This window comes from Triturus cristatus, chromosome 3_1, assembly GCF_964204655.1.
Source record: "Triturus cristatus chromosome 3_1, aTriCri1.1, whole genome shotgun sequence".
Classification (NCBI taxonomy): Eukaryota; Metazoa; Chordata; class Amphibia; order Caudata; family Salamandridae; genus Triturus; species Triturus cristatus.
In genome coordinates, this window is record NC_140583.1 from 378,210,677 (window position 1) to 378,234,627 (window position 23,951).

Here is a 23,951-nt window from a genome sequence, read left to right on the forward strand (position 1 = left end):
GGGCAAGGCAACGCGCTATCTAGCACGCGCTGCCATTATGGCGGTCGTGCCAGACCCCGGCAGTGAACCGGAAGCACTTTAAGTGCTTCCGGTTCACCCGAACGCCGGACATTCGGGGGAGACTGGTTTAGACCAGCCTCCTGCTTGGTGGTCCCACTGCCCCCTCTTAAAAGGGGGCAGTGGGCGCAGGAACAGTCTCTTGTTCCTCTTGCCCCCACCAGGAACGCACCCGGACCATCGGCGGCCCGTAACTTGACGGTAAAGTCATGATTGGTAAGCATAGTCTTCGGCCCTTAGCGGCCAGCACCATGTAACTCCATGGCAGTGACAGCCGGTCAGTAGGCAGTCGGGGTGTGGGGGCCAGGGGAGTCACTCTTTCAAGTAGGCCAGTGGCCACTCTTGCACGCACATGCGCATCAGGGCGCAAGTATGCAGAATTGCAGCCCCCGTTATGGAGTTTAAGGCTTAGGGCGTAGGGGGGCCGGGGGAAAGTATCCGTCCGATAAACTGTACCCCCTACGCAAGCTTACTCCGGTGGAGTAGTATTTGTAGTTCACCGGGATCTGATCTGGGGCTGCCAGTCATTGACCTTGCCGTAGGCTCTAGAAGAGACACACAGAAAGTAATGTATATACATTTGTAGATTACGTTAGGAGTGGTTTTGTATTAGAGCATGTTAAGGTTAGACAAGTGACATGTGTCTACCAATGTATCTGGACTTTCAGCGTAAAGTGTACATAATAAAAATTAATAATCAATGTTTTTTAATATGTAATAAATACGGCCGGGGGGTCACTCCCCCTAATCCAAGAACAGTGTGTTTTTAAATGCTTACCCTGGGGCGGTGAGGGGTACCCATCCATCCAAGGGCGGATATGGGGGTTTCTTTGTTAAAAGGGGTCTTCGGCAAGTACCAGGCCAAATTCCTAGTAGCATATCAAATCCAACTGCTGCTGTAGACATTTCTAGATAGAAATCAGTTCCATCTTTAAACGTGACAGAGAAGCTGTGTGTTGAGCTGGCAACAGCATCACAAGAGCACAGGCAGTGATGGGATTATTTTAAGTGGGGACTGGAAAAGAGGCGCATATATACTAACCTGTAAAGCCCTCATGAGGAATGACCAGACTTGCTCTTGATGAGAACAGATATAGAGCATCCTCACAGCAGTAATAGAGTACTGGATCGGAAATCTTACAATTACGGACAAAAGCACAATATTCATACCTGCAAATTGTGCACGATTGCAAGCAAATATGGCTGCCAAGCAGAAGTATGAAGGCTAAATAACTCTATCTCTATTTCAGCAGAGATAACAGTCCCCCTACCATTGCAACATACAACTATCCGCTTACTTTAATCAGAGACTGTGCTACCCTTTTGGCGTTTCCTTTTACTTACTGATGCCACTGGCACGATGTGCCCAGATATACTCCTGCCTCTCCCCATACCGCCATTTTATTAAACCTTTCATCACAGTTTTGACTGTACTTGTAATTTCTTGCAGAAAAATAATGCTTTAAAACAACATTGATACATTTTCCCTTATCTAATAGTCCTCCTGTCTCACAAATCTGTTTCCTCAGTCCAGTGAGCAGTCCTCTTTTCACGCACTAACATCCTTTATTATGAATCTTGCCAACTTGAAGCGGGGTTTCACTCTGCCGGTACTTAAACTGCACAAATTCTGCACTATTCAAATTTAACGCAATTACAATAGAACACATTCTCCAGGCCATTGCACTCCACGGGGCATATCATCAAGGCCCCGCGATACAATTATCGCCGCTTTAGCGTCCGTTTTCGGACAAAAAGCAGCGATAATTTTATCGCACTATCAGCAAGGACACGCTAACAGATGTTTCCATGCCTCAAAGCCATTTACCTAAACGCCCAGCTTTGCATCTCTAATGAGATGCAAAGTGGGCGTTCCTGACCAAAATAACGTGAGAAATGTAGCTAACCGACATTTCTCCAATTATCAAGCTGAACGCTAACCTACATAGCGATAAGAAAAGTAGCACTAACCGCGCTTATCGCTACATTCCTTACGCCTGCTTTCAATCTGACATAGCCATTATATCCAATGGAAGGTGGATATTATGGCTAAGTCTGCCCTGCCCTATCAACAAGCTATCGCCTATGTTTGTGCGATAATCACTGGATTTCCAGCGATAATCGCACATTTTGCAGCTAGCACTTGGATTTTTATCGCATTGGAGATAAGTGTTGCAGATAGCACGCTATCTCTGCGATAAAATCCAGCGATAACCGGCGATAATTATCCTCGCGCTAAGCGCGCTTAGCGATAATTATCGCTGGCTGTTGCTGATATGCCCCCACCTTGTCAATAATCCCTGCGCCATTTGCACACCTCTCCCGTTTCATCCTTCTGGTCAAACGCCGGCTCAGATGTAGTCTGGGCTCAGAATGCACTCTGTGCACGTTGGTACGCCTTGATAGCCTTTACCAGTATTCGAGCCTGCATGCCCCTCACAACTAATGACTGAGCCCCGCTCTCCATCCGGAACTGCTACAAGGGCATAATCACCTTCTTGCATGGGTCATGCGCGCATGGAACTCCTACCTTACACCATCAGTTAAGGGGAAGGGACGATTGTAAATATTCAACCATTAAGCTTTTAACAATAAAACACTGTTAGAACACTTGTTTAAAAGGGATGTCTGCTAACGGAGTCAAGCAATAGCATGCCAGGAACCAATCAGTCACCCATCGCACTCACACCTTGAAGAAGATTAGAGCGATCCTGCCATCTGTTTACTGAACCCTTTCTCTTTAACAATGAGGCACTGACATTTTAAACCACACTGTAGCCTGCATTACTCCACTGTACTGAGCCATGTTGTTTTATACGTTTTAAACTGTTTGCGATGGCTTTAATTATCCGTGCAATAAAAAATAAATGTAAAAAATGTGAAATTTTTTAGTTTGTATCAAGACTTCAATGTAATCGTAAGAATTTCATCAAAATCAAGTTTTTTTATTGGCTGATTGTAAAACAAACATTATGCAACTACTTAAAGGAATAAACTGAAATGAGTAATGTATAACAGTTATTATGGAGTCTTATAGACTTTTTATTTTACCAAAAACATGTAAATGAATAAAGCATTTTAATATTACATATATTCTGAAAGCTAACAGCATTTAATATCTGCAGTATATTGTTATACTTTGCTGTTAGAAAAATGCAGCACCAAAACAGTACTATATTAAAATGTTGATAAAAGAACAAGTGCACTTTTCTTTTATTTAGCTGCTAAATGTCAACAACATAATCAGCACACACAAAACACATATGACTACTTACAATGAATATTCAGGCACCGCATCCTTGAAGGCAGGGAGTTCTCGCACGTATTCATTATAGAACCATTTAACTTTGAAGTGCAGATTCATATAATCGGTGCTCTTGCATAGCCGATGCTTTTCATGTTCTGTAAGAAAAGGGGACCATCTAAACACTTAATAAAGTTTAGTGTACAAACTATTTTATACATTTCGATTGAAATATAGCAAACAGGAATGACAAAGCAAAATAAATATTCGCATTTATTTATTGTAAAATAATAATGATGGCGACAGGAGAGATTGGACGGTCAACACACCTTTGCTCTGATAAACTCTAATCAAGCAGGATACCAGCCTCGTTCTGAATATCAAAGAATTAACATGTAGGAATCTGCACAGGAGAAAATCGGTGATGTGCGAGCATTCAGTTATGTCCCCATATTTCAGAATTATATCTAAAAGGCGTTGCCCATGAAAATACATTGAGAGTGGACAATGCAAATGTGGTGAACTCGACAAAGTTGTAAAATTGTCTAACAATCCAATTCTTAATACACTACTAAATTTGAATTTCAGCTTTATGTGGTATAATCAGCATGACAAAGGCACCCTTATTTGAAGATTTTAAAGACATTTTGTGAATTGTATTTTTTCATATGTAGCAATTCATCTTATGTTGATTTTTTTTTGATCCTCCTCCATCACTCTTAAAATTCTATCAACTAAAAAGAGTTGTCCAGTTTTCAGAATCCAAATTGGAAAATATGAATTTTGTATTTTTTAGTAAGTCACTTGGACAGACCACTTTTATACCACTGCAAAATAAAGGGACCTATTCACAAAATTACATTTATCTACATGTGTAAATTTACTCTGACACTTTGTAGTAACGATAATAATTGTATCAATTCACCATTTGGGAAAGTGTAGTGTCACTACATACTACAAAGTCTAGACTTACATGAATTCAGGTGGTGGAGCTTAATTGACAAGTGTAAAGTAAACATTACTAACTTTTCAAATTTAGGGAGAGGTCTCTGTCACAAGGTTGGAGATTTCCCTATGGTAAGGCATATGAAAAAGTACAGAAGTTTATTGAACTTTAAAAAAAGATATATACATTTCAAGGGGTCCTTAGCTATTCTGCAATTATGGATACTGACATGGGGATGGATAGTAAATATCTGTACAGATTTTCTGAACATGTTTACTCTGTATGAGGTGAGCAAATTCAAAGCAAAGTCAAAGGTGACTGAAAATTGTTATAACAGCTCTGTAAATGTATGAGTCCCGTTGACGCTGTGTATATATAGAACTTTCCCTTGGCGTGACTTTATAGTGCTAGTTATAGAAATACAGTCACAGGTTGTCTGTGTTTTGAATAAATTAACACGGATAATGCCCCATTTACAAGAATTAATGAAAAAAGGAACAGCACTTTACTCATTTTCTTGTTCTCGTGACTTATCCAAAAGAATGATCATCAACGCAATTTGCAAGCTCATGCCCAGGTTTTAGATTCTTTTTCGCGCCTAACCAAATGTACTTATAGGCAATCCTCGGCAACCCTATGCGCAAACAACACCGTGATAACTTCACTGATAACATAGCCAAAATTTGGAACTGAGAAATATTATATGTACGTGGCTGGAAGCAATTGTATTACGTTGTTTAATACAGTATGACAACAACATATTTCCCTGAAAGCCATGATCTCCAAAACCTCATTAAAGTTACAAATTAGAGTAAATAATAATTCCCCGAGCAGAAGCGAAATACATTAGCATTAAAAAAAAAAACACACAGAAAGTTAACCCTGCTTGGATGCACATGAATATTTCTTAATTTGACAATGAAAGAAAATGAGTCACTACTGTAAATTGTAACAGTATGCAAAACTAATGACGTGAAAGAAAAGAGAACATTTTGATTGTGATAAATAGGCAGTGCTAGATCATTAAAACCAGAGTTTTTAAAGTTAAATCTACAACATTTATTTGAAGGGCACTTATTCCACTGCATATTTCCATACACCTTGTATTACTAACAAAACCATAAAAGAAACATCTTATTTATATTTTAAATCAAAATGTGTTGTAACTTGTAAACCTTGGTGATGTGATCCATGCTTACACTGTACACTATTATACCTAATCCAAGAAATGTCTCTGTTCTGGTAAACAGATAGTAGATATATCGGAAACTATTGCAATCGACTGATTACAACAAGTGTATACATCGCACGACATAGTTAAAAGAGATTTCAAGGCATTAAGTTAGTACAATGCTTGATAGAAACTTGATTACCATAAATAAAAAAAATATCTATTTATATATGAAGAGAGATCAGTATCACATAGCTGAAGGTCTTACATGAAATGGCGAGTTGAGTATACAAGTGCCCTAACTATATTGCAATTTTTTTTTTTAAACAGAAAAACCTACAAATGAACACTGTAAGTTCCCCCACAAGGGCCTGCAATAGTAAGGAAAACTTAAGAACTGTTTGGTCGCTGAAAAGAAAAACAATTTCAGTAAATGCAAGTTGTGCTTTCTCTTTTGATTTTATCAGTGGAAAAATTAAAGGATCTGAAAAGTTATAAAACTACACCGGAATTGTAATGACTTTGCATGGGTGAAGATTTTGACATTTTGGTATTCACAAATGTTTTCTATGTAGTGTAGCGCATGCACATCTTTCCAGCTTTTCTCTTGGAAGTCCTATGCATATTCCATTTTTCATGCATGTATATACATATGCATGTTTTTGCATGTGAAAAATAGTGCAAATGTTCTTTATGAGAAGGTAGTTCTAACCATCTAATTTGCCTGGATTTTATGCTTTTTGATCGCCTGGTTTTTGACCTTTTACTGTTGGAGAGCCTCATAACCTGTGACTCACCCACAGTAAACTCATGGTAAAATGGACTTGCCATGTTACTACCAGTGGCAACCTTTTAAGATAAGGCTGCTGCGATGCAGCAATGGTAAGATGCACTTGGCTGTTTACATGTGAACACGTGTTCACATGCGTGAGGCCTGCCCATGGGAGACTCCAGTTGTGCGCACAGCCAAGGAACTGTGCACAGTTAGCCTGACGCACATGGGACTCTGCAGGGGTTAAGTATTGACATGGGGTAGGCCTTATAATTTTGGTATACACAGATAGGGAATGTCAGTGTGCTTTACTATCTGGTCTGCAATGACCCTCCATCATACACTATGGGAAGACTGCCTTAGATTGCTGATTTTCTCCCCTTGGGTCTACAGACACCAAAGCAATACCAATGCACAGTGTAACCTGTCTGAAAAGATCAATTCTGTTTAGTCGAAAGTCATAACTGTACACCTAATGGGTCATCTAGAATGTCATGCCCAGGATCAAAATCAGCTCATGATCAGAGCCCAGGCCTGTTTCTACCCTTTTGGGCTGTGGTTACTTACTTTTCTTTCCAGCAGCAGGAACAAAGTCCCCCTCCCTCCTCCCCACAAAGTGAGCGATTAACCTTGATTAGGTCAACTCCTGAAGAGGAAGGGGTTTGGCGGGACTGCTCTGCATTAATCAGCCAGCTGTCATCTTGTGCCAGGAAGTGGACCAGCCCAAGCCCATTCAACAAAGGGAAGGAGTCCAGACTCTGAAACCAAATCAGAATGACGGTGCCTTTGAAGTTTTTCTGAGGCAATCGCTGGCATTGATTTCAGCGAGGGTTGGAGCTGAGACCCTCGTAGAGCACATGTACCAAGTGACTCCTGGGTGATACTATCTTGAAGAATCCCAGAAGGCTGTGCAGGGAGGTTGGGACCGGAGTGGAGAGGTGATGAGGCACATCACAATAGGTCAGAGGGGCATCCCTGCTGGAATCTCGCACCCCAACTTAAAAGGCTCTGTGCAGGGGGGAGAGCTCACATGGGTGTGCTTTTCTGCTGGTCACTGGGACTCGAGGCTGATGTCATAGACAATTGAAAGGAAGAACCCCCTGACTGCCATCTGCACCAAGGAATCTGCCTCTGATTGACTCCAGGACCCGTGGGGCACTTCCCCAAGACCAGGGACTCTAGTCCCCTTACATCTCCTGAGGGCCAGTTGGGTGAGGTACTGGACTTCTGCGCAAGGAGGAGAGAGGCGCCAGAAATAGAGCAAAGTGAAAGGTTTGCACAGGGAGCCAGTGAAACTAGCTCCCTGTAAATGTAGTCCCCTTTGAGGCAAGTAGGCCTGCTGAAAGTGGTTCCATGTGGCTAGGACTTGTCTCGATGAACAGAACGGGACAAAGATTGTCAAAGTCGGCCCAACAGGGCCTGAGTTATGGCTGCTGTGGTGACCTTTGACTCCCAACTAACCAACTATCCTCTGTGGGGGTGGCCAGGACCCCAGAGGTTGCCCTCAAGAAGAAGAGAAAAAGGGAAGCGCTATCACGCTTCCCCTATGAGAGTGAGAAGGGGCCAAGGAAGATCGTTGCTGAGAGGGAATGCCATTGCACTCCTCTGTTTGGAGAGGGAAGGGGCCAATAATATCGTTGCAGCGAGGGAGCACCATTGTGCTTCCCCACTGGAAGCGGAAGGGTCCCAGGACCCTATCCCTGGGCCCTGAGACGGCACCCATCGCAAGAGAATGCTAATCCACTTCCCCTTGGGAGGAGGAAGAGGCCAAGGGCCCCATCCCTGGGTCCCAAGAAGGCAGCCAATGTGAAAGAGCACTGTCACGCTCCAATGTGGGAGGAGGAAGGGACCCAGGACTCCCATCCCTTGGCCCCAAGGATCAAGGGAGTGCTGCTGCACCCCGCTACAGAATGCACAATGATGGACTTGAGCACTGGCTTGCATGGCTGCACACAGGATTGTGACCTACGCTGGATTTGGCCAGGGCAGTTTGGGTTAGGCTCCCTGAGCTGCCCCAACCCAAAATCGTGGATGCGACTTGCCTGACTGACTAACACTAAAGGCAAAGCGCAGAACAAGTCTGCATGAAAAAGAAAAGGAAATAGCGGCACAAGTCAGCTAAACACCTAGCAAAGAAAGAATCAAAGAAGAAAGAAACAAAGGAAAGTAAAGAAGCGGCTTTCCCCAATAAAGCTCAGTGGAAGAGCTGCTGTTCTAATATGTACAACACTCTGAGGAGTGTCCCATAATGCCCTGTGGCGTCTGGCCACATTTTTCCATAAGCATCGCTTGTTCTGTCTTTGAGGTGCCCCCAGGAAAATTCCCCCAAATGATAGCCAAAGTATGGGGGGAGCTGCTGGAGCTGCTGGAGCAGTGCAGCCTCCCCCAAAAGAAGCACCAGAGTCCCCACCCTACGTTTGGTCGGACTCCAAAGGATAACCCTTACCGGGTTGTGAAGGGTTTTTCAAGCATTTCCTAAGCTTGAGCTTTTGCTCTCCAGCTGGGAGTGATACGTCTTCTGGGAGCAGGGAATGAGGCTGTAGTTCTTGTGGCCTAAAGAGGTTTAATGTGAAAGTTTATGTTTGGAAGATCCCTTCCAAAGGGTGAAAATGGGTAATTGCAGCTTTGTATAATTATAAATGTGATATATATATAATTGTATAGTGTTGTAATAGTTATACATGTGATGCCCTCTTAGGGGATATGTCTATTTTGTCATGCTTAGTACACAAATCACTGAAGCCTGCATAGCCATTTCTTCTTGTGAATGCTTTATTTAAATAATGAGACCGACAGCCACTTGTGATCATAGCCTGCATGCTTTATTGCCAGTATTAAGTGTCCTCAGTCATAGTAATATGCAATTATTGTAGTTCTTCCTATAATGAACAGCTTGTTGAGATAATGAAGTTCATGCCAGTATTAAGTGATCTTACTCCATGTTGTGTTACATCTTTGCAGTTAGGCACCAGGTGATATTTAGACATGCGAGGTGTGGTACTAGACCCCCTTTGTGAGGTGTAAGAGTGATTATGCAAGTATTTCCACCAGCTTGTGTATGCAAGGGAGTAGCCAGAAATACCCCCCACTTCAACAATACCTCTATTCAAACGAGCATGTGAAATGAGAAATTCTAACCAACCTTAGATCTGTTGCCTTCTATATTTACAATCATCCTTTCAAATTTCATTATTTTACCCACCACTCCATGATTTCAGCTTCCTATCCATTTTTCTATCCCTAAATCCATTTTTTTCTGTCCATTCATCAATTCACTCTTCCTTCCTCCATCCTTTCATTACTGTGTCTATTCTTCCATACTTCCTTCTATGAACTCTTTCAGCTATTGGTCCTTTCACTCTTTGCTTCATTCTTTCACATTTTTATCTATTCTTCATTTCACTATTCCATCCTTACATACATTTTTTCTTGCAACATTCCTTCCTTTTACTCATCCATCATACTATATATCTTTTCTTTCTTCTTTCCTATCACCCTTCCTCACACCTCCTGTTCTTTAATCTTTCTACCACTCCAGCTCTATTTCTCACGCTTATTTTTTCTTTCTTGCTTTTGTCTCTCATGCTCACTTTTCTATTGGTAATTTGTTATTTTTCCCAAGTTCTTTTTCGACTTCCTAAAATGTACCTATCAGCAATTGCCCACATCCCTCTGTCAAAGTGTTATTTATGAGCATTCTCTCTGCAGACAGAAGAGGCCCATTAATAACTAATTCATGTTTTAGTGGGGCCAAGTTCATCAACCTGGTACAGCCCCTGCCTAAGCTGCGAAAGTGGGGGTTCCCTATTTGTAAATTGCTGCATAGTATTGAGTAGTGTGTGTGTGTGTGTGTGTGTGAGAAATGTAATTTGCCTTTTCCAAAGGAAAAAGCACAGACCAGACAATCTTTTATTGAGTGTTATTAATATGTATCTGTGAAGGGTGATTTCTAGCCCACACTACCTCCCTTGAGTAGGCCTTGGACTGCTCTACTTTGAGAGTCAAGCTCTACAATGGTATGTTTGGGACACAATGAAGGACAAATGTAGACCCATTACTTGTAGTGGCCGCACAACTAATGACTCATTTTGTAACATACTTCATAACTTTTTTATCTTTTTCCTCAGGAGCATGTTGTTCCGTATTGATAAATACCCAACTCTGTACCTTATTGATTAAGGTGGTGTTTAATTCTCCTTCTCACCATGAAATGGTTTTAATTGTTCTATTGACTGGAGTAAATATCTGACACTTTGCAGAGCAAGGGATGGGTGTGAATACTAACATAAGTTTACATTTGTGGTATTCACAACCCCATAGAACATTCTAGCCAGGTAACTCCCTTACCCTGCCCCTTTCACTAGTAAATAGGGGCGGGCAGAGAAGAGTGTGTGGAGTTTTGAGAACGCTGAGTTTAGGCAAAATTCTGACTCCGCAGCGGAGCATAGTGAGCCAGCCTCCCTGACAAAAATAGGATCCCCCTCTCCACCCCACCTAATCAAAAAAAAATTTTTAATTTAAAAAGGAAAAAGGCACTCATCTCTACTGTGGCGTCTTCAGGCTGCCATCCTTCTCTTCGCCGTGGTCTCTCTCCTGCAAGCCCTACATTGAACGTACATCTTGGTAGGAATGAGCATGCACGCACATGCACAGTCCTACCAAAACGTATGTCCGACGTAGGGGTTTCCGTGAGAGCGACCAAGGCAAGGAGGAGGAGGGCAGCTCAGAGACGACACAGCAGAGGTAAGTGTTTTTTTTTCTTTTTACATTTTTTTATTTATATTTTTTGTTAGGGGGTGGAGGTGGGGGGGGCGGAGCAGACTTCCACTGAGTTTTATCCAACTCTGTGGTACTCCGTGAAGTGGCATTACGCCAGCTCCACCCGGCGTTGCTAGTAAATAAAAGCCTTTTAAGAATAGTGTGAGAAGTTGGCCTGGTATATGCTGTCCAATAATTAAAGTGGGCACCCTGTACCAGTCCAAACAACCCTTATGGGGATTAGGTCAAAGATAACCTTTATTACAAGCTATCCTAGTGGTTACTATGGAGAGCAGCCTTCAGGCTAAGTCTTGAAGGAATGTTAACCACCATGTTTTACCAGAATGCAACCTTATAGTATTGGTCAAATGAAAGGGAAACCACACAGTGGTATTTAAAATATGTATTTATTATATATAACACTCTCTAGTATCCTCTACACGAGGATAGAACACAAATCAAATAATACAGTTGCAAAGAATCAAACGTAAGTAGCACAATACACACTGGGCTCCAGGCTGAGACCAAACCATATACTAAATAAGTGGTATAAGAACCAAGACTCTGGACTAGACCTAGTCTAGAAGGTGTAGAATCGCTGGGACCCCATGGAAGACGGGTGCAGAGTGAGAACACAACCGCGTGCTCCATGCAGTTCAATGGGAAAGTCGTGGTTGGAAAATTAGAGATTAAGGACCCTTCCCAGCAGATTATGAAGACAACCCTTGGAACTTAAGAGTTTAAAGAGACACCCCTCCCGTGGATACCTTTGTACCAAAGTTAGCTATCCCAGAGGAGCCGGGTACATAGGCACAAAGTGGTGTCCGAAACCCTCATAGTTCTGAGGGGTCGGTGTCCGGCGGGAGCACCATCAAACCTTGGCAGCGGCAAGCAACGCAGAAGATCAAGTTCGGTGTCGATATGGCCCAGCAAGGACCAAGAGACTCACCACAGCAAGGGGAGTCAGGGAAGGCCTGTGGTACCCAGGGGAGCCCAAAGAACGCAAAGTTGACCCTCAAGTGGACCCACAGGCTGAAGGCACAGGAGTCGCGAAGGGATCTCAGGCGGTTTCACAGGATACCAGCTAGCAGGGCACAGAGTGTGAGGATGCCAAAGTCCTTCTCAGAAAAGATGCGCTCTGGTCAGGGCTACAAATGGCCTAATGCACAGAATTGTTGCCTGAAACAAGCATGTGCAGCTGCAAATGCACGTGGTGCACAGGGGTATGGATATACGGTCCCCACAAGGGATATCTGCCTCAAACTCAAGGGCAGTATCACCTCAGAGACCTTTGGAAACCCACTTCCTGTGTTGCTGGATCCTTCGGAGTTCACAGGAGGTCAGGATCAGCAAACCAGTCAGATGCGTTATGGTGCCTGCGTTTGCAGGGGAATGACTCCTTCACCCCAAGGGAGATTCTTCAGTTGTCTTGGAGGTCCACAGGGTCCACCACAGAGCCTGTATGGATCATGGACAGTGGCAATACTTGGGACAGCAAGGAAAGACAAAGTCAAGCCCAAGGGAGGTACAGCGAAGTCCTGCGTGTCCAGATGGTCGAAGTCTAGTAGTATCTTCCTGCAGTATCTTTACCATGTAAAATCTAATGTCCTGTAGCCAAGTAACCCATTTTATACCCACGGGAAAGGGTTTGACAGATTCTAGGGACCCTCCTAGGGGAGGGACGGGACAAGAGGCTAATCCAATGTCCTTTGTCCAGTTTCACGCCAGAGCAGGAGCAAATGGCTCCCAGGACTGGTTTGAGCTGGACTATGCACAGGGACACCAAATGTGCTCCGGAACTAGACCTTTTGGCACTGAGACAGTGCATCCACCTAGCCCAATACATTAAATCCTGTCAGGGAGGTGGTCACACCTCCCCGTGACAGGATACCTATTGTGCTGCCTTCCCTTGCTCGAGCTTGGCTCAGCAGCAGGTAATAGACTTGTGTCTGTGGCTTGCAGCATCCATTTTGTGCTCTAAGGCTCGAGAAAGTTGGGACCGGTAGACTTAGGTACCCCCAGAACCTCGGTTCTGAGGAAACAAAATCATACCTTCCACACCAGTTACTGCTTTGGAGGTATGATTCCAAGGTGTTTGACACCAAACGCGACATACTTTGTTGCAGTCATTTTCGAGATAGCATTTACCGCGAGGTTATAATGCACCTATACCTATATGTCGGGTAGTATCATGTACAGCCCGGGAGAATGGTCTCCGAAGACTGCAGAGGGGCCCTGCTCATGCAGTAGCACCCTCTCACATAAAACTCAACACCCTGCCTTCAGGAGTGTTAAGGCCTGCTATATGGGTGACTTATAAGGTTTTAAGTGTAGTGATATATATAGATATAGCGAACCTTTATCTCTTGTAAGTGGTGCAAGCACCAGCTCACACAGGTTCAATTTTGCATGGCCTCTCATGGGTGGCATAATACATGCTTCAGCCCAGGGGTGGTCTCTGGGTTACCTACGCCCTGGGTACATGGGTATCATATACTAGGGACTAATAAGGGTACACCAGTATCCAATCTGGAGTTGCACCAAAGTACATACATATCAATTTAAGGGAGAAAGCAGATAGGCTGAGGTCCTGAATAGCAGGATCCCAGCCAAACTAGTCAAACACCAGCAAAACACCAGGAAAAAAGTTGGGGTGACCATGCAGTCAGATCTTACCTTCCTACAATTCCTATGCAAAAAGCAAAAAGTGGGGGTAACCATAAGAAGCAGATCCTACTTTCCTACAAATAGCAAAAGTGTTTTTGACAATCAGGCCCATCATTTATACTATTTCTTGCTACAAATGTTGAGGTGTAAAGCCTATAATTGGATATCCATTTCTTGCAAAATTAGTAGACCCTGTGGGGAGGCTTTACTAGAAGTGCACTGGGAACTTAAAAGGGATTTTTTAAATTCTGTACTGCTTTGTAAATCTTGTCTGTACGCATGTCTCTATTTATTCATGTTATACGTAAATATCACAAATTTAACCACAAAGACAGCAGAGCTGTAAGAGGTGGGACACAGCTACCTGCATACTCCCTACTGCACAGGTTCTTATGTTGTGGTACTCAAAAACCTAGTCAGGGGGTGCAAAATGTATTGTTTGTTGTTTTGCAGGTGCTTCACTAACGTATGTAAACTCCCCCACAAAAAACAACACTTTTAAAGGTTACTAGCTGTTTAAAAAAATAATGTGTTGTCCAAGAGGTTACTAGCTTGCCAGTAACATTTGCAAAAGCATGAAAGTATTTGAAGACTGATATATTAGAAGGGAATAGGGGTCAGATGTACATAGGCTTCCGTTTTTGATTTCCTACCAGCAAATATTTGTGATTCACCATTAGGAAATGGCAAACATCTATGTACAACAATGCATCACAAGGGAGCTGTCTCGTTAATATTCATGAGGCAGGTCGCAATTTGTAACCCAATGGGAAAGGCTGGCATTCACAGGGATGGTGGCCTACGGGGGTCAGCAGGCCACCATGTCTTTGACTGCTTTTTAGAAATTAACACGAAGGGGATTGTTGCGCTTCCATTAGTGTTGACTGTACTGTTGACACTACAGGCAACACTGAGGGGAGCACAAATTGTGGACTGCGTGTACCATGATGCAAAGGAGCAAACTTTTCTGGGATATGATGTAGTGTCTGGCCAAACCCTTTTCCCCACCGAAATGGATTTTCATGATATCCTCTACCATTTATCATACATTCATAATGTTCCTTTTTGCAAAAATTGCATCCAGGCCCATTGATTACACTACATCCGGCCCCAGCCAGAGAGTACGTCTCAAGTCAGAGAGTACGGCCTAGGTACGTAGAGTATGGCCCACGACGGAGATTCTGGTCCGACTGCGGTCATAAAGATACGACTCGTAAATGACCTCTGTGAATGCCAAAAGTCGTAAAGTTAGACTATTGTCTCAATTTGCCTTTGTGAATCAGGCCCTACATCTTCAGCAACAAGCATGGTCCACAATTGTATTAATAAGTATGGACAGCATATCAAATGTTCAATAAAATGTTATGCCAGCTTTCACATGTTGGAGGTCAGTGATGGGGCTGGTGAGCCTGGACATGCCCATCTGCTCACTCTTCCAGTCCATAAATTCCCAAAATAGATAACAATCACCTTCATTTGCTGAGCAACAGGCATTTTTGAAGATACAATTCTCATTAGCTGGTAGAAACAGTCACCACAAGAGGTAACCATTAAGCCTGGGTGTTGAACTCCACTCTGTTTGTGTTGTTTTGGGGGTTTTTTGCACTCTGCACTCGACGGAGCTCATGAAGTTCCAAAAAACTATGCTCTGTGTAGTAAGTTGGAAAGCACGAGTGAGATTTCTCAACATGGCCGGTCTCTGATAGTCGCTACCGCTCACGTTGAGAAACCTTCTGTTCTCATTGAGGAAGCAGCTGGTTCATTAAAACTTCAACTCGAGCAGCGGAAAGAAGCAGCACCCTCTTGCATCATGCAAGATGCCGTTTGTGTAGATTTTACAGCACGGGCAAAACACCCAGCACTACAAATCAGTGCAAATGGCTCGAGGTAACCCACTACGCTGCTGACGGAACTCGGTGTAGCTTGGCAGAGTTTTTTTGGGCACTTCGCAGAATTCAACATAGCGGAACTCTGTGGACTCCCCCAGGCTTAGTAACCATCTCCACATGCCCACAAATAGGTTAAGCAACATAAGTATTGCCAACTTCCTCATGCCTTGTAACAGATGTGGGAAGCTTCAAAATCACAAGTAATAAGTAATGCTTCTTTTTAAATGCCCTTCACTAGTGATGGTAGTCCTCCATATGCCCCAAAACAGGTTATTCTGGTACTCACATGACTTGGACTATGTATTGACAGACTTTACAATCACAATTTCAGGTCTGGTCATGATCCACTTTCTACTGATAGATTTGGACTTCTACCACATACCCACCAACCCATAATTTTAGTCTCCTCATGTCAAGTACCAAAGAATAACAGTCTCCAGATAAGAAGCAACGTATATTGCCAGGCTGTGTATGCCCACCAACATATATAGCGATAATCCTTGTGTCCAGCAACCGGCTACACACACAAGAGGGGTGGCTTAGAAGGGGCAGAATCCACCATCACTACATTTTTCTTTTAAAACTGAAACATTTCTGTTGGACCTGGCATCCATGGTGTGGTTTTCGCCCAAATTTTTGCCTTCCAGACTCCTGCTTTACTGACTTTGTTTTGCTGGCTTTAGGATCCTGCACCCTTTACCACTATTGACCAGTGCTAACATGCTTGTGCTCTCCCTTAAACATGGTGAAATTAGCTTATACCCATTTGGCGCATTTAAGATTATAGTAATTCCCTAGTAAAGTGGTACTGCATGTACCCAGGGCAAGTATATTAAATGTACATGTTGGCCTGCTATACTTATTGTGCCACCCACTAAAGTAGACCTCTAACATGATTTAGGCCTGCAATTGCAGCCTGTGTGTGAGGTATTTAAACTGCCATTTCAAACTGGCAAAATGAAGCTCTCGCCAAGCCCAAACCTTCCTTTTTAAAACATTTAAGTCACCCCTCCTATAGGCTGTGAACAGCCCAAAGGGCAGGGTGCAGTTTATTTCAAAAGTTGGAAATGTTCTCTAATGTTTTACATATCCTGGTAGTCAACTCCTTAATTTGTTTTTCACTACTGTAAAGGCCTACCTATCCCACAGGATTACATTGTGTTACCTATTTATATATAACAAGTGATAACTTTCAATTGGCAGCAGGTAGACAAGCCAAGCTTGGTGTCTAAGAACTGTCATTAAAAGTCCTCTTTAGTGGTAAAGTTGAATTCTTAATAACAAATCTGAAAATGCCTCTTTTGGAAAGTTGGCATTTTTTTCCCTAACCATTCGGTGCCTGTAGCCTGATCCTGGGTCACATGACTAGGTATAGCTGGTGGTTGTTCTTTGAAATATTGCTGCAAGGCAGTAAGACATGGGGAAGATAGGTATTGGCAGGATAGCCCACTCTGAGTTGATGAGCGGGAGGAGCTGTCACCTACCACACTTGTACATCTCAAAGGCTCTGCCTGAGTACTCTCACAAAGGATCTCACACTGGTCTTTTTTGACCCCAGACAAGCTGGAGCCAGTACAGAGAGGAAAATGATGCCTGACACCTCAGGGAGGTGGAACTGTCTAGGCGCTTCCTCTGCTTCAAAGTGGGCACCAGGTATAAATATTGCACCTTTAGACCCAGCTCTTTAGTACATATCTGGTTTTGTGGGGAAACTCAGTAGAACGACTGCTGTGCTACTCTACAAGAAGGACTTCCACTCTGCTGCCCTGTTGCCTGAGTGAAGGACTGGACCTCCTTCGTGAACCCAGGACTACCAGAGTGGCTCCAAGGGCTAGTTGGGTGGCCTCCTGACTAGACCCTCAGGAACAGAAGGCTCCCAACACCTTGAACTCAGCAGCTTGACTCTGCCTGCTCTGAGTCCCACCCTCCCAAGTGGTGCCACCCCAGTCCGGGACCCGTGGAAGTGAGTCTGAAGGAGCCCTGCCTGCACAACTGCTGTCCTCACAGAATCAACACATTGCTTGTCCAAACAAAACTTCAATTGGGACTGCTGCATGGTTCCTCTCCAGCGCAGGACTTTGCATCGAACCTGCAGCCTTCCAGGAATACCTGCTGTACGATGTGTCCTTGACGCAGGTCTTCCCATCGCAAGCCCATTGATGACGGCAATCTCAATGACAACGCAGGACCTTGCAGCACAACTCCTAGGAATCATTGCTGTGTGACAGATTCTCAACCTAGGACTGCAAAGCTCTTCACAATCAGAATTTATGGTACTCATGTTCAGTAGGCCTAACTAGGTCCCTGTAGCTGGCCCGTGCCCCATCGTGGTTGCCTGAACTTGCATCTTTAAAATTACACATCCCCAGTTCTACTGACTGTTTTTTTTGTCCTTTTGGTCTTAAATTATTTATGAAATCCGACTCTATTGTCCAACTTTGGTATGGGATTTATTTTGTGTTTCACTTTCTTGCTGTCTCAAGTGCTGCATACATATTTCACACACTACTTCCAAGTTAAGCCCTTGCTGCTTTTGTGCCAAGCTACCAGAGGGTTAAGCACAGATTAATTTGGATTTGCTTGTGACTTCATCCTAACACATAATTGTAGGTACTTTTTGAGAAGGTTTTCACCGTCTGAACTCATAATCCCATTTCGTACAGTTGCTTTCAGTTTTGTTTTTAAGTAGCATGCGACATAAAAAAACAAAAAGAACAGCATTAAAATAATAGTTTATCATTTCAGAGCACATTTTGCGGAGCAGGCAAAGGTCCCCTGGAGCTAGAGGCCGCCTGGCACAATTTTCAAATGGTCACTTGGCAAAAGAAGACAGCTCCCCCTTTCAGAAATGGTTACAATCTCCTTTGAGGAGTCTGTAACAAATCAATGGTTTGTCTGCAATTGCAGTTGCATATCATTGCTACATCTGATTACATTTTTAAATTTGGAGAAGGAGCACATTTCACTCTTCTTCCTAATTATGATTCATAATGGGATAGTAGATCCCTTTTGTGATTCTTAGTGAGCGTTTTGAATCACAATAGGGGTTCTGTGCGCTGTTTAATGTAATTTTGCTATCCAAAACTTCGAGATTTCAAATAAAATGAAGGCTGGTGCCGAAGAAAAAAATTAACCAATATGAAACTACTAGGAATTATATACAAATCAAGGCAAAATTGTTGGTGAAAATGAACTATGGAAAGAGAGGAAGTCGCAGTCCAGTTAATTGAAATGCATGCTTCCAGGATCGTCGGCACACTTCACAGTGTTATTGCTGACTAAAGGCAGATTAAGGTGCTTGAGTAATAGGGCTATAATTTCATGCAATGTCATTTATTGTAAATTAAAAACACATTCAAATTAAGAAACGTCTCTTTCACCAATAACTTTGCCAGTGACAGTGTTCTAGGCTTCAGCATAGCAGGCAATTCTGCTCATTTGCAGATTTGAATCCCTGTGAGAAGTAACCAACTGCTGATGCATTTCAAAAAGACATAGATAATAGTTACTCAGTCACGAGTTGAGGTAAAGGCCAAATAAGAATATCAGTGTTCTAGATGTATGCACCTTTTGAAATCAGATTGACTGACTAATTCAAACCCTTTGAATGTTTTTATTCAAAAAAGAAAAAGCATTAAAAACAACCTCATGGTATGTGCATTTTTGGTATGTTGTTTGGGGATATGGAAGAGAGCTGCTTTATCCTCCACAATGTGTACATTTTTTATTAGAAGTAACCTTTGTATGCATAAATAAAAGAAATAGACACCCTAAATCCTGGATATGGAAAGGCCATAGTAGAGAAGGATGTGTACATATGCCATTTCGGTAAAGATCACTAGAGAAGTGTACATTTTAGGTTTCCGTTAGACTCCTGAACGACCAGTAGACAGAACTGATCTGGATATGTATAAAACAGCAACTCAAAGGGAGAAAAATCTAAAAAACATGCCCATTCTGGTTCATCTATTAAGTTCCAATGGAAATCACATATCAGTGAAAAGAAAATGACAAAATTGTTCTATATATGTGGAAGGAACATCTGAAACAAGTGCACATTGGAAATAGTAAGGACCTGATTACGAGTCTGGCGCCTCCTGTTGGCCCGCCACTGCCATGCCAACTGGAGGACCTCCAAGCCCATAGTGCGTAAACCCGCTGGATTATGACTTAAATCCAGGGTGGGTGGGTGGTCTGCTAGGCTCATGAGAGAACCTAACATGTAGAGCGTGACAGTGCCTACAGCATATTCCTGGATAGGGTGGCATGCACTATGTCATGGATGCCATACCGTGCAGAAACAGGGGTGCAGTTCCAGGGGGGCACAACATGAGTTCCTCTGCATGCACCCCCAGGCTCTGAAGTGGCCGGGGGCCCCATTAGTTCCCTCTCAGCCACTCTTCTCATGGCAGGTTTGCTGCAGCAGCAATGCAAGCATATTACTGTTCCTGACCGCTGGGCCACCTCTACAGGATTCTGGACCCCGGTGGAAGCAGCCGTCATGTGGCGGTCCAAATGCCACAATCAGAATCCTGTGGCGGTCCTGCAGTGGTGGCGGTGGCCGGACCACCACAATGAGTACGGCGGTCCAATGGACCGCCGTACTCGTCATTAGGCCCATCGTGTAATCAAGGCAAAGTTATTTCAGCCAAGTGTACACTAATATCAATCAACATTGAAAATGAAAATAAGTTAGAATTTCTCACGATGCATGCATACACACAACATTTGCCACACATTGATATAACTCTTTCATACAATAACCTATCTAGATTACACTTATACATGCATGCAAAAACCAGACCTCACCTTTGCACGCAAAGCTCCGAGATGCTTACGGAGTCCTCTAAATCCCCACACATATGTGAACAGATTCATTCTGACTTACTGATGTTATTTTGCACACCACATTATACTCGAAGAAATTTGAATACTATGGCCAATGACTCCATGTAGTCATTTTATCACATCAACCTTCCTTGCTATAGAGCCTTATTGGACTACTGTGGATGCTTTTCTTGTGTCATTTTCCTGACTGGGAACCATTCAGCCCTTCTACTGAATGTCTTCCACCGCCTCCATTTCAGTGTATTTTTGAGGTTGCTCAGTCTTGTGTCCTGATGAATATCCCTTCTTAAGGAATTACTGGCCCTTCACCACTCTTTGGGGTCAAAACAACGACTTTCCTGTTAACCTCTACTTGTACTTCTACAAATTACCCATATGCAGATGATGCAATATTCATTAACAGCGTCTTGCAATTATGATGTTTACTAGTGAGTATTATTGACATTGTTAGACAGGTTACTGATCTAATTATTGTAAATATTATATTTAACTACAATCATACCTTTTTTCCTATCCCTTCACGAGCACTCCTTTGAGCACTTGTTTCACTTCATGTGCATTGGAGCAACCATTTGAATTATTGATTATTAAAAAGAATTTTGATTTGATAATCTATTTTGTCAATCCATGTTTGTTTTTGGGTGTAACATATTTTCTAATCTGTTCAGTTGGACCACTCTTTTCTATACTCGGTGAAAGAGAGCACCTCGAACTGTGGTATTTAACTTGTACTTTGACCTAATCTGTGTCAATATACACAGACAGTGGAAGGTGGAGTCCAAACACTCACCATTTTTAATCGTGGCAGACAGAAATAGAGAACAATTTCGACTTGTATTGAGCAATCATGTATATTTTGTGAATGCATATGCGGACAAATACTCTGCCTGCTAGTTTATACCTGATCCTACAGAACCACCAAATAAATTATGTAGCAAACTCCCACCACCTGAGATTGATCAGAATGTATCACTTTAGATGCAATTTAAAAGATAAGATGGTTTTGCACTTTTGCTACACTCTAACAAGAATGCTCAAATCAGTGAAAAGCACTCAATAATAAAATAAAACAAAAAGGCACTACAATGGAATGCATACTGGCTGAACTGAAAAAGATTCACACATCTGTGTTATCAGTACAACTGTCCACAGCGGACACTAATAAAGAAGTCATATTATTGCGTGAGGAACTGAACACGTATGTCTTCAAATGGACAAATAAGACAAAAGATTAGCTGCACTAGAAAATAGTTTGTTAGAGTCCCCAGTCCTGGAAAATTTACTGGGAATCTCAAACGAAGTCAATCATATCTGAATAATAGGAGAAGAGGAGATAACTTCAGGATATTCGGGATACCATAACTGGAAAGGAGAATGGACATAATGTGTTTCCTTTCTGCATTTATACACAAGCTACTGCATATGAATATCTCCCCTCACATTGATTTCCTGCAGGCACACAGATTAATGGGTAAAAGGACACCCTCAAACATAAATGCGTGAAAAGCATGGACCATATATTTATAATTATCACAAGATAACGTTTACAGCAGACTCTTCACATGAGACTAATGTACTTCTAAAGAAATTCCTTGCACGCCACCCAAGTCTGAAGGAAAGGGATATGGACTGTCAGAACCAGCTAGTACCCATCAATAGCAAAATGTGCAAGTATACAGACCCAAAGCAACTAGAACAAGCATTTGCAATGCAATAAACCTTGCATTTACGAGAGTTTGAGCTATTGGGATTGTAAATTACAATGCTTTGTATTTGTGTTGATTTTTAAACAGATCATTAAAAGGCATTGGCATTTACATTGTCAATAGCTTAAACTCTCGCAAATGTGAAACCTGTTGCACTGCAAATGCGCTATGTGCCTTGCTCTAAATATCTTTTGAAAAAGCGGTGCTCATGGAAGGTGCAATAGAAACAGAGGTTTGTTTCTCACATGAGCCAGAAGCAGCATGTTTCTCACAGTGATCACCGCTCTGGCGTGGACACAATAAAATTCAATTCTAACCCATGTGTTAATACAGGTTTTAGGCAGCAAGGAGGCGGTTAGGGTTTGTGTAAGGCCGTTCAGTATGCAAAGCTCAAACGCGATCACGCAACTGTGCCAAACCCTCTGCCATTCGATGACTGAAAGAAGCCTTGAGTAGCGAAACACTGTTTCTCTAGGGCACTTGCTTGAGGAGGGAAAGCTGCACAAGTGGGTGATGGGAGGAGAGTGGTGGCTGTAAGGAATTACATGCTTGCTCGGTCAGTCAAAGAGTCTGTCCGTTGTCAGGCAACCAGGCTAAAACATGCGCATGACATTAAAGACATACAAAGCCCAATGAACAGGACAAAAGCGACTCCACGAAGACCCGGGTACCTGAACATTGCTCGTGATTCCCACTAGGCACTTTGCAAGAAATGGCTATGCAAGTACTGTCTACTGTTAGAAAGACAACATGCTTTGAACTTGGTGTATGTGGGAACAGAAGGGGCCTCGCAGTTTAACACAAAAAACAGGTGGGTAAATTTTCACAATTAATCCTTACTTGTCTCAATGGGTTGTCTCGATGGCAACTGTATTTTCTCGACCAACAGCCCTGGGTAAACAGCTGCTCTGACCGAGGAAAGCCACATCAATGTTTTGCAGCTCATGTGGCATTCAATGAAGAAATCAGTCTCAGATGTCACGCAAAACTAGTCGGGTGCCCCGCACACAACATGGCTGCCATGTTTCCAAGAAAGAAAAAAAAACGGTTTGGTGACCGGCGTGCAACATTGCGTGCTGCTGCCATGATTTATTGTTAAAGTTAAAAAACACAGGGAGTGGTGCAAGTGGCATGCAACATGACGCAAGGTCGCCATGATTTTAAAGTAAAAAGTAAAAAGGTTAAAGTAAAAAACAAAAATGTAGGTGATCGGCATGTCATGTTTTATTGTTAAAAAACGATTTGGGTGAACTGCATGCAAGAAGACATGCAATCACCATGATTTGATGTAAATAAAAAAAAACAATGAGTTGGTCGAGCTGGCTCCTGCTTTGAAAATAAAGCTGCACCAGCCATTGTTTGTATTGCACCTGTGTTTGTTGTTCGCATGAAAGCGGGCACCATGATGAAACACTAAGCAGGGCACCCTGGCCATGAGGCGCAGACAGTAGAGAGCTGATAAGCAGTCCCAGGGTATGGGGAGCAGAGAGTTGAAAAGCTGTTCCCTGCAGGAAAGCATGTACTGTTGCAATAGGAGAAAGTCATTAAAAAAAAATAGTCATCCAGACCTAAATGAAACACACCGAGTAACAATACAAGTAAAAGAGCCAGTCCTGATAGGCGGTTACAAATCCAGACAAGGTGGTACTAAGGAGGAACAAATAAGCCTATTCGTGAATCAAAAGCAACCATTTAGAAAGGACAGTAACAGGAGCTAATTGAAAAGAAGGGGGGAAATGGGCAGAGCTTCAAGTCCATACCTGAATACAGCGTGCCTCGCAGAGCAGCGCATGCACTGCACAGGCTCGACCTAAAATGCTCTGGATTGATTAATCACCCAACCCTAATGGAAACTGAAGTATGTTTACCTAGACAGAAAGCGGAACATCAACC

General features: G+C 42.8%; 1 protein-coding gene across 1 annotated transcript in view; it reads right to left on the minus strand.

Moving 5' to 3' along the window:
- UNC13C (unc-13 homolog C) overlaps positions 1–23,951 on the minus strand; it is a 1,458,878-nt gene that overhangs the window by 397,551 nt on the left and 1,037,376 nt on the right. Inside the window, exon 20 of the mRNA XM_085644160.1 lies at positions 3,333–3,459. Coding sequence (XP_085500286.1) covers positions 3,333–3,459 — 127 coding nt within the window. The remainder of the gene's footprint in view (positions 1–3,332; positions 3,460–23,951) is intronic.